This window comes from Rattus rattus, chromosome 2 (genome assembly GCF_011064425.1).
Source record: "Rattus rattus isolate New Zealand chromosome 2, Rrattus_CSIRO_v1, whole genome shotgun sequence".
NCBI lineage: Eukaryota > Metazoa > Chordata > Mammalia > Rodentia > Muridae > Rattus > Rattus rattus.
Window position 1 is genome coordinate 3,258,776 of NC_046155.1, and position 15,541 is coordinate 3,274,316.

A 15,541-nucleotide genomic window follows, 5' to 3' on the forward strand; every position below is an offset into this window, starting at 1 on the left:
GCAGCGGCGGGCCGCAGAGCACCTTTCCAGCTCCTGGGCCTGTCGCAGCTGTTTTCCTCCCGGGCAGTGGGTTCTTCGTGTGGAAGGGCAACGTCAGGGGGCCCATCCCCCGGAGTCCCTCCTCTGCTACTGGGGAGTAGCTGGGGGGGTAAGGGGGATCGTCCCGCAACGCGGAGCCCCGGCTCAGGGGACGACGCAAAGGCAGCCGAGGGCCCCCAGTCAGGGAGCTTCGCTGCTCCCGCCCTCTCCGCCCCCCGGGGCCGGGGCCCGCGTTCCGGGGGGCCGGGCGGCGCGGGGAGCGTCGGCCGGGCGGGTCTCAGCTGATCGGCCGCGGCTCCTGGGCTTCGGAAGCCGCTGTGACCGTCTGAGGGTACCGAGAAGAGGGTGTTTCCCGCGGCCGGGTTGGCCCGGGTTTCGGGCTGGGGCTGCTGACCGCCAGCTTGGGGGAGTAGCCGAGTGGTCTTGCTATCCTGACGCCTCAGACGCGGAGTCTGTAAAGCCAGAAGAGGAGGTTTGGTTCAGTCACTGTTTCCTCTTTTCCGGGTCGCTCTGACCCTTCTCTGGATACTGGGTTAATACACAGAAATACCGAAGACGACGTTTGGGATTTTATTTTTTCTCTGTTTGGAATTTTACTTCTCTCTTGGACAAGAACTCAAGAACAAAATCCTCGGTGAGATTTCCCCTCCCCCCTCCCCCGCCCTGGGGAAGTTTGGTTCCCGGTCTTATCTAAAGACTTAATGTAAAGTTTTTATTTCTTTGCAAGGGGTGAGGCATAGAAACGCCTTTTCCCTTGGGAAGCAGTGGAGGTTTGCCGCTTTGCTGTCCGGCCCTGGCGGCACTCGTCCAGGGGGTGCAGACCGTGTCCCTCGCGACTGAGGCCGAGGAGGGCAGTGCCACGAACTGCTCTCGCAAACTATGTCATCGGGTCCTCTGAAATGAATCTGTTAACGTGGCCGTAATATATTTACAAGAAAGAAAAACATTTGTATAACCAATGGAAGCCATTATTCAGGAGAAAGATTATTTAGAAAAATGAAAACCCTTGCTTGGTGTCGTGGATTGATTGACGTGCCAACCGGTCTTTATTTAATGGATGTTTCACCCGTATCCATAGATCGAGACTTTCATTTATTATTTACTTATCTAGATTAGATGGCATTTTAGCCTCCGTTTGCAACTCTCAAATTTGTTCCATAGTTGTGCACCTTGAGGTGGATGGTAGTTTTGGAAAGGCAATGATTCTTTACTAGAAGGATGTGGGGCATTGGTTTGGAGTCTTTTTGTAAACCTATTTTTCTTGCCCTCTTTTTTTTATGAAAGTGACCTGCCCATTTTGCTTATAATTTGTCATTACCTGTTTGAGAACTCTTTGGTTTAGGTCTGGATTAGTTTTGTGTGTACTTCACCTAGTCATTTAGCACTTTAGAAATAAAAGCCCTTCCTGGGTTTGGTGCTTTACACCTTAGCCAGCACTGGGCAAGCAGAGGCAGTCGGATCTCTTGTGAGTTGGAGTCAAGCCTGGTCTTCCTTGTTAGTTCCAAGACCACCAGAGCTATGTAGAGAGATCCTGTCTCAAAACAACAAAAACTTACACAAACAAAAAACCCAGCATACAAAAGAAAAATAAGAGTCCTGAGCCTTTTCACCTGCATGTGTATCTGTGTAAGGGTGTTGGATCCTTTGGAACTGGAATCAGACAGTTGTGAACTGCCATGTGGTTGCTGGGAATTGAACCGGGGTCCTCTTGAAAAGTAGCCAATGCTCTTAATCTTAAGCGCTGAGCTATGTCTCTAGTCCTCTACTTTAGCTAGCTGACTAGCTAGCTACTTACTTATTGCTAATGTTAGCAGGAAGAGTTTTGTTAATTGCTATCCCATGGGCAGAAGCAAGTGATGTGGCTGGTCCTAAGGAACTGAAACCAAAGTCTCCTTTTACTTAGTTCTTTTATAGTTGTGATGTGACTAATACTGACAAGACATGGTACCATTTGCCCAAGAGGATAAAGGATTCTCAAAGAGCCTTTAACTTAATGAGAAGGAGGTATAAGTTCCAGAATGAGTTCTTATTTCTCTTCATTTCCTTTGTAAATTTGGATCCTTAGGAAGAGGAAGGCATCCGGGAGTGGTTTCTTTACAGTACTTCCATCAGAAGAGTAAGAGATGGAACCTGAAGAAGAAAGGATTCGGTACAGCCAGAGATTGGTTAGTATTTTCAGTTCTCTCCTTTTGGAAAACACTTTTTCAGTTGGCTTTTCTGTGTACCAGAGGAGGGGTGAAAGTATTATTAATATCTTACTTGTTTCTTTTTGTCAAGTAGTTAGAACCTTAATTTATGGTGTTTGGAAATGGAGTTAAAGCCTTAAATTTTGTAGAAATAATTGCAGTTCTGAAAATCACAGGATTTTGTGGATTGTTATGAGACAAAGATTCTTAACTTGACAATACTGACATTGTAGTAAATCTAACTAAGTTATATTAAAATGTAAATTTTAAGAACAAACCAAGGAAGGATATTTCATTTAATATTTTAGTATAAGTGTTGTTTGACTATTTAACAATTGTAGTTTCTGAGCTGAGGACTTAGTTAATAAGCTATGAATATTTCTGCTAAGTTAACAGTATGGTTGTTTTAATAAGTTAAAAGTGGTAAGTTTGGAGCACTGTTAAGACTGATTTGAGGACAGTACTAGATGCTGATGAAGTTCTTTGTCTTTTAAATATTTGGAAGGAATTTATGAGACATGTTACTGAAAGAAAACTTTATAGTTTAGACGTTAGCTTGTACATGGGTTTGAATATTTTTTTGGTTTTTCTTTCAAACTTGCTCTGTTGGAGTTTTAGGTCTTTTTTTTTTCCTTAGTCACAGAGACCTTTATTGTTTACTACCTATTCATTTTGAACATTCAAATTTGTGTTTGTAGAGTAGGGTAGGAGAGACACAGAATTGTATGTAGTATGTGAATTCTAGACCTAGAATATTGCTGGACTTTATGTGGTTTCATTTGGCACTTTTTTTTTTTTTTTTTTTTTTTTAAAGAAAAGTGAGATAATTCTCTAATCCATTTTCTGATGATCTTTACTCTTAGAGAACAGGCTATAGATTTGTTTGCGTTTTTGAGGTAGGTTCTCACACTAGCCTTGAGTGACCTGGAATTTGTGTCAATCTTTCTGTCTCAAACTCATGAATGCTAGAATTTCAGGTGTGAACTACCTTACTTGATTTCTTTTGACTTTTTCTATTGTTAATTTGCTTGTTAGAGAGATTTGAAGTGGAGGATTTGAAGAGATGGCTCAGTGGTTAAGAGCACTTGCTGCTCTATAGGACTTGGTTCAATTCTCAGTATCACATGTAACTCTAGTTCTAGAAAATCTAATATCCTCTAATAGCGCTGACTGTTCTTCCAGAAGTCTTGAGTTCAATTCCCAGCAACCACATGATGGCTCAGAACCATTTGTAATGGGATCTGATGTCCTCTTCTGTTGTGTCTGAAGACAGCTACAGTGTACTCATATAAATAAAATAAATCTTTTTTTAAAAAGGGAGTTTAGTTTAAAAAAAAAAAGGAGTTATAGAAAGTATAGATATAGAAAGTATCACACTGTGATAGGGGAAAAAAAAAACCACACTGTTACTAGATAATAGCATGTGTTAATTGAATGTGTAGTTGGCCCTTTGAGTTTCTAATTCAACCAGCCATGGTTCACTACTCCTTGAAAACAATGTGTCTTATGTTGACCTTGTAGAGATATCTTTGTTATTGTTCCCATACAATGATTGCAGTGATGTGTCATATACTAACACTGAGGACAGACTGTGTACATTGTGTATCTCATGAGTTAGTCATATAGTAGGTTATACCTATAGATTTATATGTGAGCTCTATGATGTTTGCAGGATAGTGAAATTACCTACCTAAGGGTATATTTCTCAGTGTATCTCTGTCTTTAAGTAATGCAAAACTACTTGCTTAGCAGTCTTTAAGGTGGATTCTTTTTGCCCTGGCTGTTCTCACTTTAGACCAGGCTGACTTCAAACTCAGATAATCTATCTGTTTCCCCTTTCCCAAGTTCTAGTTTAAAGGTGTGCAGTAACACTGCCTGGCATAGGTGATTCCCATTTCTGATTCCCATTTTACAGATTTGGAATCACGCCTTAAGTAATTTGTTCTGAGTTATCCAGCCAAGATGGAACAAGGGTAAGATTCAGAGTTGTCAGTTTTTCCCTAGAATGTGCTATAAGCTCTACTAAACAGTCCAGTTTTGTTGGTTGAACACTTTTATGTTTTTTGTTTATATATATTACTTATAAAAGTTTTTTATATGATAAACGAATTTGAGTTATTTACCAAGTTATCTTTCTCATTCAGAGGATTAGTTCAATTAAATGTTCGTTGAGTGCTTATGCTGAGCCAGACACTTAAATTTTCAAATATTGTAGTGTCAGTATTGAATACTTTAAGGAAATTTGAGAGTCTTAAACTTCTTGTAGATTCAAGATCACTTTTTTTAGATTGATTAGTCAGTGAAAGGTTTTTTTTTTTTTTTTTTTTTTTCCGGAGCTGGGGACCGAACCCAGGGCCTTTGCGCTTCCTAGGGCAAGCGCTCTACCACTGAGCTAAATCCCAACCCAGTGAAAGGTTTTCTAAGAAGATGACATTTTATTCTGAGACCTGAGCTACCCTTAGAACTGACTAATGCAAAGTCTTAAATAGGAATGAGAAACATTTAACTATGTATCCTGTTGTAAGCAAGGCTCTTAGAATAGAGTAATGGGCAAAATAAACATGTTTGCCATAGAATCTCTACTTTGATGAGTCAAACATTAAACAAATGTTCATAAGAGTCATGTAAATTATGGTCATGTAAAGGGCTACAGCATGCAATCAGTGTAATAGTGACCTAATCTAGTCTACTCTATACTTTTTTTTTTTAAATATTTATTTTATTTATGAGTACACTGTTGCTTGCTCTCTTCAGACACACCAGGAGAGGGCATCAGATCCCATTACACATGGTTGTGAGCCACCATGTGGGTGCTGGGAATTGAACTCAGGACCTCTGGAAGAGCAGTCGGTACTCTTAACCACTGAGCCATCCCTCCAGCCCTCTATACTTTTTTTAAAATATTATTTATGTAGCTGTCTTCAGACACACCAGAAGAGGGCATCAGATCCCATTACAGATGGTTGTGAACCACCATGTGGTTGTTGGGAATTGAACTCGGGACCTCTGGAAGAGCAGTCAGTGCTCTTAACCACTGAGCCATCTCTCTAGAGAGCTACTCTACACTTGGTAATGGGGCTGAGGTATCAAAAGATACTTGATAAGTGTTCAAAACGGAGATTTAAAGGATAAGGAGAAAGAGGCAAAACAGAGGAGTGATTAGTATACAAAACCCCAAAGCTGGAAAAGGATTTGACATTTTTGAGAGACCGGAAGTAATTAAAACTCTAAAAAAGCTGGGCAGTTTCGGCTTACACCTTTTAATTCCAGCACTTAGGTGGATCTTTCTCAAGGCCAGCCTTAATTTACAGAGCCATTTTCAGGACAGTTTTTCCCAAGGCTACAGAATAAAAATACTCTGTCTTGAAAAGCCAAAACAACAACAATGAAAAAACTAAAAAGGTCAGAATAATTATAGAGGTATAATTGAAGGAGATAAAATATTGTCAGAATAGTAGGGATGGTCAAATAAAGCATTACAAATGCACTGGGAAGAAACTGCAGACTGAAGACTCCTCTGAAGATTCAACAGATGAGTCGTCTTATGTTTAGATTACAGTATCTGTGACCACATTGAAGAAAAGATTGGAATTGTAATACATTGATAATCCCTGGGAGAATGCAGGAATGGATTTTTGACTAGTTAGGATTTCACTGCATTTTATTTTATTTTTTATTATTTTTTAAAAATATTGTGTGTACATCATACAGCTGTCTGCCCATATGCCAGAAGAGGGCACCAGATCCCATTACAGGTGATTGTGAGCCACCTTGTGATTGCTGGGATTTGAACTCAGGACCTTTGGAAGAGCAGATGTGCTCTTAACCTCTGAACCATCTCTCCAGCCCATTGCATTTTATTTATTGTGTGCACATTTGTTCCATGTTGTATATATGGAGGCCATAGGACAAATTGGGGAAGTTTATTCTATAACTACATGGGTTTTGGAGATTACAAATTTAGATTGTCAGCTTTGGCTACCATCTTAATGAACCTGGAGTCCAACAATTAGTCTAAACTGGCTAGCCAACAAATCCCAAGAATCTGTTTCGTCTTTCCCAACATTGGGATTATAGGTGTCTTCTCTGCTGCCACTTATCACAATATTGTTCTTATTTTACTCTTATCCTGGGTGTATTCTGGCCAAACCAAATTACCTGCTTAGGGTTTTCCACTTCTATATATTACTGTTTTCTGATTCCTGTTTGTGTGGATGTACGCGGGTGCACGCGTGTTTGTGTGTGTGTGTCTGTCTGTCTGTCTCTGTCTCTGTCTGTCTCTGTCCCCCCCTCCCTCTCTCTCTCTATTGTAGATGGACTTTCTAGCCCTATGTAGTCTTGACTGGCCTTTGCATTCACTATGTAGATTCCTCAAACTCAGAGCTCTATCTGCTTCTGCCTTCCAAGTGCTGAGATTGAAGGTGTGTGTCACCACTGCCCACCCCAGTCTTCAATATTTCACTTTGCAGTAATTGTATGATGACAGAAACCCCTTGAATCCTCATTTTTGCTGTGCCTGTTGATACCTAACAGTACAAAATAGAAAGTTCAGAAGCAGCCAGTGCTCTTAACCTTTGTGACATCTCTCCAGTTCCTGTAAACACTTCTCTTACATGCAGATATTCTCCTATTTTCTACAAAGATTATTCAAATTTGTTTATGAATTGCTAAGGGATCACCCCTTATGCTTACTCAACTTTTCCTCTGGAAAGCATTTTATTTTATTAATATCATCATCATCATCATTATATTTTTTGAATTTTAAAAACTTTTTTTCCGGGCTGGAGAGAGAAACCCTATCTCGAAAAGAACCAATAAAGGGCTAGAGAGATGACTCAGAGGTTAAGAGTGCTGACTGCTCTTCCAGAGGTCCTGAGTTCAAATCCTAGCAACCACATAGTGGCTCACAACCATCTGTAATGAGAGCTGATGGTCTCCTCTGTGTGTCTGAAGACAGCTACAGTGTACTTATATACAATAAATAAATAATTCGTTTTATAAAAAAAAGCCAAAAACTTTTTTTCCAGACAAAGCTTTATTATATAGCTCTGGTTGCCCTGGAACTTACTGTATTGACATGGTTGGCCTTGAATTTACAATGAACCACCTGCCTCTGCCCTCCCAATGCTTAAAGTTGTTTAAAGGACTAAAGATATACACCACTGTGCTTGGTAAGCATTTTATTTTATCTTATTTTATTTTATTTTTGTTTTTCTGAGACAGGATTTCTCTGTATACTTGTCTAACTACCTTTGCCTGAGGTATGAGTGTACACAACTGTTGCCCAGCTTTATTTTTAAGATTAATTCTAGCATTATTTATTTGTGTATGTGTGAAAGCATGTGCTTTCAGAAGACAGAAGAGGGGGGTTGGGGATTTAGCTCAGTGGTAGAGCGCTTGCCTAGCAAGCCCAAGGCCCTGGGTTCAACCCTCAGCTCCGGAAAAAAAACAAAAAAACAAAACAGAAGCCAGAAGAGGGTGTCAGGTCCCCTGGTGCTTTATTAAAGGCATTTGTGAGCTACTTGGCACGAGCACTAGAAACTGAACTTTTCGAGAAGCAAACACTTTGACCCCTAATACCAGCATGCTTTGGGTCCTAGAACCCTGACTGGGACTACTAGAAATAATAAAAGGACAGACACAAACAAAAAGTCGAAGTCAGGTGGCCTGTGATAGAGTGGCACTACCTATGCAGCAGTCCAGAACATTAGCACCTTTACTATGTACAGACAGGGTAAATTAGCTTGTTTTGGTAGGAGATGTGTATGAGCAGTCTCAGACTGTAAACATTGGAGGAGGGGGCTGCATTTTTTAGTTTGTGCCAACATTTGCACTTAACCAAAGGAAGCCTTTGCCATTCCTCTGAGCCTTACAGGGAGTCAGGAGGAGCTTTGCTATTCCCATGGGTCTGAGGTATTGGGTCCTTGACATGGCAATGCCATGTTAACAATACACATTGACTCAGGGCTTACTTATTTGTACACATTCACTCAGGGCTTCATTTGCTCTCTTCACACTTAGCTACTAAGCAAGCCATCTCTCTGGCCCTTTTTGGGGGGTTGGCAGGTGTCAGATCTTCCTGTTAAGTTTATATAGCATAGACTACTTGTGCTTAGATTTATCAGAATCTGTATTTTATTCATTAGTTTTTTTAAAAAAGTTTTTATTTTTTTGTGTATTAGGGTTTGGCCTGCATGTGTGTAAGTGCCTGATGCCCTTAGAAGCCAGAAGAGGGCACTAAACCCCTTGGAATTGGAGTTGGAACTTTCATTTGGATCCTGGGAACTGAACTGGGTCCTCTTTAATAGTAACAAGTAACTCTTAACAGTTCAGCCTTTTCTCCAGCCCCCTTATTTATATTTTTAACAAGTATAAAAGAACGTAATGAATGGTCATTTAATGCTTGGTATATTCACACCAAGTGTGATGGCACATGCCTTTAGTCTCAGCACTGGGGAGGCAGAGGCAAAGCAGATCTCTGAATTTGAGGCCAGCTTAGTCTACATAAGAGTTCCAGGTTAGCCAAGCTACATAGGGAAACCCTTTTTCAAACCAACCTCTTGTATATGTAAGCTCAGAAGTCTACAGCTGAGACCAGAATTGTCCATTCCTTCTAGAGCTGAAGTTACAGGGACTTGTGAGACACTCAACGTGAGTGTTGGTAATCTAACTCAGGTTATCTGCCAACAGTGCTCTCAACCATGGTTTTCTCTATAGCTCAGGAGTTCTGGGGTTAAAGAAATGCAGCAGCACCAGGCTTACTTGCCTTTTGTTCTTTTTTAAATTTTAAGAGCTCCCAATAGTGCTCAAGCTGGCACTCATGGTAGACTTAGTGTCTTAACTTTTTTGGTTCTGGAATAGGCATGAGCCACCATGCCTGCCTAAATTTAAAAAAATTTTTTTTGGAGATAAGGTTTCCCCTGTGTCGCTTGGCTGTCCTGGAACTCAGAGATCCCCTGCCTTTGCTTCCTGAGTGCTGGGATTAAAGGCATATGCTACGGCCTCTTGGCAGCCTGCCTAAAATCTATTTTTTTAAAGGATTTATTTATTTATTTTTATATGAGCATTACAGATGGTTGTGAGCCACAATGTGATTGCTGGGATTTGAACTCAGGACCTCTGGAAGAGCAGTCAGTGCTCTTAACCATTGAGCCATCTCTCCAGCCCCTAAAATCTATTTTAATAAACACTTAAAAAGAAATTTAATGTGTATGGTGTTCTGCCTGTACATGCTTGCAGAGGCCAGAAGAGGGTGTTGGATACACTGTAATTGGAGGGTTGTTTTTGGGTTTTTTTTTTTGAGAGATACGTAATGCTTTATTATGGGGTCTCGGCTACAACAGTGTGTAACTAGAGTTTAACAGCTAGTTGGGAGTCACAGAGTGGATGGAATTCCCTAGTTCATAGCTGATGTGAGCCATTGGAAGTTCCAGTTTGACTGAGGATAACACAGACATAAAGGAGGAGCTTTCCTGAATATATTATTAGAATGGCCACATAGGGAATGGATTGCATAAAAGGAATTATTTAGAAGAAATAACTTATTTACAATTATAAAGAGCCAGAACCACCTGGAAGCAACTTGAGCCAGGTTGCTGGGTCCCCATTCTCAGAATTTCTGATTAGGTCTAGCACAAGATTTAAGCATTTTATTCCTACCTATTTCCAGATAGTCTGGTCTAGGACCACATACTGAAAGTAGCTGGGTATAATGTCACACACTTGGAGTCCTAGCACTTGGGAAGAGGTGGTGGCCAAAGGATAAGATTTGAAGCCTGTGTTGGCCATATGAATATGTGGGGATACCATGCATGGGAAGGGAGAGAAAAAGAAAGGGGAATTTTAAAATATAAGAGCTGATTAGCACCACCAAGACTCATGACGGAGTTCTGTTAGAGGTCAGTTTGGTTTTCATAGTAATATAAATCTCCACACAAAAGTTTTGGAACAGGCATGTGATACGCCTTGTATCACACAGTATTTAGGAGATGAAAGCTAGAGGATCAGGAGTTAGAGGGTTTTCTTAGCTAAATAGTAAATTCAAGGCTAATCTGGGCTATATGAAACCCTGACTCAAAAAATTTAAGTGGAGTGTTTTTTGTTGGTTTTATTATTTTACTGGTTATGCATATATACATATATATATATATATATATATATTTTTTTTTTTTTTTTTTTTGAGACAGGGTTTCTCTGTGTAGTCCTTGCTATCCTGGAACTCATTCTGTAGACCAGGCTTGCCTTGATCTCAGAGATCTGCCTGACTGTTTCCTGAGTATTTGGATTAAAGGTGTGCACTGCCACCATCCCACTTGCTAATTACTTTTTAAATTAATTAACTTACGAATTCATTAATTTTGAGACAATTTCACCTGAACTCTGAGGCCTCCCAGGTACTGAAGTGAGAAGGCATGAATCGCCATGTCCGACCCTATTTTTATTTATTTTTTGTTAAATGTCTTCTCTTATGACATTTTCATGCATATACTTTGCTCATACTTTTTTCAAAATGCTTTTACTTATTCTAAAGCAATTAATTTCATATATTTACATGCATCTTTGCTTTGTCTATTTTCTAGTTTTCACCCTATATAGCTTGTATACCCTTGTTCTAGTTTGCCTCTCTGGCCTTGCCCTGCCCGTCCCCTCCCTTCCTGATCTACTTTCTTCCTCTAAATTGTATCCCCTTCTGCTTTCATGTCATATTCCATTAACCTCTCGTTTCCCTCCTTTTAGACTTTAATCCCCATACTTTCTTTTTGTACTGTTATGCCATTTATCCATCTTACCGTGCTTTTATCTAAATTTAAATCTTAGATTCTAAAAATGAGAGAAAACATAAAATATTGTTTTTCTGAGCCTATCTTTATATTTCCTGTCACTGTTAAACTTTTATTCTGTTTTATAGCTGAATAAGATTTTGTTTATATGTCACATTTTCATTGTCTATTGTATAATTCTGGTCCTGCCTACTTTTGCTAAATATTTTTGGTATTATTTACTTAGGCCCCATAGTGTATTTAACTTTAGAATTTCTGTATAGCATCATGATGTTCCATTTGTGGTAATTTTTGTTTTGTTGTTCCATCTTTGAGACAGTCATGTAGTTCAAGTAGACCTTGAACTTGTTATATAGCCCAGGATGACCAGGAATATCTATCTGATCCTCTGCCTTTTACTTCTTGAGTGCTGGAATTACAGGCATGAATTATCTTGCCTACTTTATGAAGTTTTGGAGATTGTTTTGCTTTCCATGCTATATCTACTCGACCCATACAATTTTTTTTATGAAAAAATACTATTTTATATTAATGAGTATAGTAGCATGCCTGTCATGCTCTGTGTTCAGGCCAGAGGACAACTGTTTGGAATTAGTTTTCTTTCCCATAATGGGTTCTAGGTATTGGGCTCTGGTTATCATGATTGCATAGCAAGTATTTTTAACCTATTGAGACATCTTAAAGTTTCTTTTTCCATTTTTTTTTTTAACTAAGTGTGTAGTACAGTGAGTGGTTTTCTAATATGTATATTCCATTGTACTTTGTTCATATTTTTATTTTTCCACAAAGAAAAATACTATTCTGGGCATGATGTCTCACCCCTATAATTCCAGCACCTGGAGGGCTGAGACAGGGTCGTAGGGTGGTATTGCCATGAATCTAAGCCATCCTGTGCTATGTAGAGTTCCAGGTCAGCCTGGGCTACAGAGTAAGTCTTCTAAAAGATAGGAAGAGAGCTAGTCAGAGTGATGCACACTGGCATAACTCTGGTACTGTCAGTTCTAGGCCAGCCAAGGATACATAGTCAGACCCTGGTTTGTTCTCTTTTAGGGTGGAGTTGCTTATTGTTTGGAATTCACTATGTAGACCAGGTTGGCCTCCCAACTCAAGAGATATATCTCTGCTTCCTCATTGCTGAGATTAAACATGTGAACCACTACACCCAGTAAAGCCCCTGTGCTTTATTTTAATTTTTTATAATTAAATGTGGGTGGGTGTATTGTCTGCATATATATTTATTTGTGCATCATGTCTATGCTTGGTGCCATCTGAGGCCAGAAAAGGGCATCAGGTTTCCTAGGACTGGAGTTACAGATGTTTGTGAGCTGTTTGTGGGTACTGGGAATCAAAACTGGGAAAAACACCGAGTCCTCTTAAGGATCACTGAAATTATTACACCCTCTAGCCATTCTTCCGGAAACAGAAAAGAAAAAACAAACAAAAAATTTTAAAGCCTATAAAATCCAGAATGTATCAAGTTGAAAGCACACACTATTTTTGGTGATTTGGTATAGAGGAATAGAATAAGTCTTTTGTTTATGCTGGTTTAAGGTGATATTCATTCATTCATTCATTCATTCACTCACTCATCCTGGAAAAAGTCAGATATAAATAAAGATCTTTCATTAGTTTTCAAGAATCAGTGAACCCAGCAATACCTTACTGTAGTAGGAATGAAAATTTCAGGAATTCAACGAGGACGTTCTTTAGGAATACAGGAAAGCCAAACAGCAGTGTTTCTCAACCTTCTTAATTAATGATGTGACTCTTTAATACTTAATACTCTTTAATAATTAATGTTGTGACACCCCAATTATAATTATTTTCATTGCTACCTCATAAAAGTTTTGCTACTGTTTTAAAGCCTAATGTAGATACATTTTTTGATGGTCTTAGGTGACCCTTGTGCAAGGGTCATTCAACTCCCAAAGGCACTGCTGTATAGGTTTTTACAGCAATAACCTCTCTTGGATGTTTTACTGGTAAAGTAGCTGAGTGTGGTGCTTTGAATTCTAAATGTCCTCTATAGTCTGGGGGTTTGAATTCTTGTTCCTCAGTTGGTGGAACTATTTGATTAGGTTTAGAAAGTGTTTCTGGAGATGTGTCACTAGGGGCAGTCTTTGAGATTTAAAATGCTCATTTCAGTTTATTCTCTTACTTCTGGTGCCATTTTCAATGTGAGCTCTTAGCTGCCTGCTGCCACAATTCCCTGTCATAATAAGGTCTTAGCTTTCTGGTACCAATAAGCCCAAATAAATTCTTCTGTACAGTGCTTTGGCCATGGTGATTTATCACAATAAGGAAGTAACCAAAACACTTTGTTGGTGGGTGGGAATGGGGTGGATTCTGTGGCTTCTCATTACAGTATACAAATCTCTGACCTTTTACATAGTTCACTTAGTTTTTACTAAGTCTCTACTTGATACAATTATTTGTCTTTATTGCTACCCTTTAAGAAAACTATGGATTTGGATTTGCAAGCTTGTAATCTTCAGCTACTCAAGAGGCTGCCACAGGAGAGATTACAAGTTCAGTTCCTGCCTGGACTACAGAGTCAGCTCATGGTTAATCCCTAGTAACTTAGCATGGGATAAGGACTTGTACATGGTTCTACACTTGTTATGCTTATATCTCTTTCTAAAATCTTTTTTTTTTTTTTAAGATTTGTTTATTCATTTTATGAGTACACTATAAGTTGTCTTCAGACACACCAGAAGAGGGCATCAGATCCTATTACAGATGGTTGTGAGCCACCATGTGGTTGCTGGGAATTAAACTCAGGACCTCTGGAAGAGCAGTCAGTCAGTGCTCTTAACCACTGAGCCATTTCTCCAGCCCCTCTAAAATCTTTTTTTAATAGGTTTGCATGCTGTTACAACATGTGTAATGAATCAATCAAGGCTTATCAAATGTTTCATTTTTACTTCCTTTACTGTGGCTGGTTGATTCACAAACATACCACTTTTTAGCTTGTTGAATTTTTGAGCCAGGGTATCATTATTATGTTGCTCTATCTATCCTGGAACCATGTAGACCAGGCTGGTCTTGAATTCACAAGGATCCACCTGCCTTTGCCCTAAAAGGTGGGATTAAAGGCATGTGCCACCCTGTCTTATATTTCTTAAATATATTTTTCTGTTTCTAATGAATCAAAGGAATATTCCTTTCCTGAATTAACTGCATATTTACTTAGCAATGCTTTACAATCTAGCTTGTATAATTCTTCTCAGGCCACATTTATGTGACCTTAAACTTTGGGGGAGGGGTGCACGCGTGTGCACATGTGCACACACGCACACACCTTGGACATCATTCCTCAGCTAATTCTTTTTTTAATTTATATGTTTGCCTGTATATGTATAGGTGTCCATGTGTCCTAATGGCTAGCATTGTATCCCCTGGAGTAAGAAGGGAATTGTAAACTGCCAAATGTAAGTGCTGGGAACTGAACCCTAGTCTTCTGTAAAAGTGTGGGTTTAAAGGCATGTGCCACCATACCTTACAAAATTGAATTGATTTCTAACTATACATATAAATATATAATATAGATAATATAGATAAGATTAAAGAGCTTAGTTTCTCTAATAGTTATCTGTTCTGTCAGTTTGTATATTTATTCCTCCATATCTCTTCAATGCCTTTTTATATGTATACATACACAATCAGACTTTTTTTTTTTCCTCCTTTTCTTTTTTTCGGAGCTGGGGACCGAACCCAGGGCCTTGCACTTCTACCACTGAGCTAAATCCCCAACCCCCACAGTCACACTTTTTACATCATATCAGAACTAAAAGAAATAATATAATTACCGCGTCTTAGAATCTATGCATATTACATATTTGCATATGTAGTAATACATATTTAGTAATCAGAGAACAGCAGAATTCAATAATCTGTTATGTGTTAAAGTCTCTTACACCAAATTATATAAAAGGAAAACTAGGGCTGGAGAGATGGCTCAGCGGTTAAGAACACTGACTGTTCTTCCAGAAGTCCTGAGTTCAAATCCCAGCAACCACATGGTGGCTCACAAACATCTGTAATGGGATCCAATGCCCTCTTCTAGTGTGTCTGAAGACAGCTGCAGTGTACTTATATAAAATAAATAATCAAACCTAATCCAAAGAGCCATACTTTAAAAAAGAAAAAAGGAAGAAAGGAAAACTAACTAGAAAGAAGCACAGTTTCAGCTAGTAAAAGTGGCGTGCGTGTGTGTATGTATGTATGTATGTACACGTACTCGTGCCCATTTGTTATAAAGTCTCATGTATTCTGATCATCTGGCTTCTAACTCTGGGGATAACAGGAATGTGCTACTATATCTGGTTTCTACAGTGTTGGGAATCAAATCAAAAGCTTTGTGTATGCAGGCACCTTACCAACTGATTTCCCAGCCACACATTTACTCCCACTCCCCAATAAATAGATGAGAACTCCAGGAAATTCACTATCATGTAGTTTATTTTAAATTCTAGAAAGAGTTAGGTCAAAGATGCCCTGTATAATAGTCTACAAAATAAAACATTTCCTTCACTG

General features: G+C 39.1%; 1 protein-coding gene across 1 annotated transcript in view; it reads left to right on the plus strand.

The window, feature by feature from the left end:
* Positions 1-290: 290 nt before the first annotated feature.
* Positions 291-15,541, plus strand: part of Kdm2a (lysine demethylase 2A) — a 69,831-nt gene continuing 54,580 nt past the window's right edge. The window contains exons 1-2 of the mRNA XM_032896433.1: positions 291-673; positions 2,105-2,204. Of these exons, the coding sequence (XP_032752324.1) occupies positions 2,163-2,204 (42 nt within the window). The 5' untranslated portion in view covers positions 291-673; positions 2,105-2,162. The remainder of the gene's footprint in view (positions 674-2,104; positions 2,205-15,541) is intronic.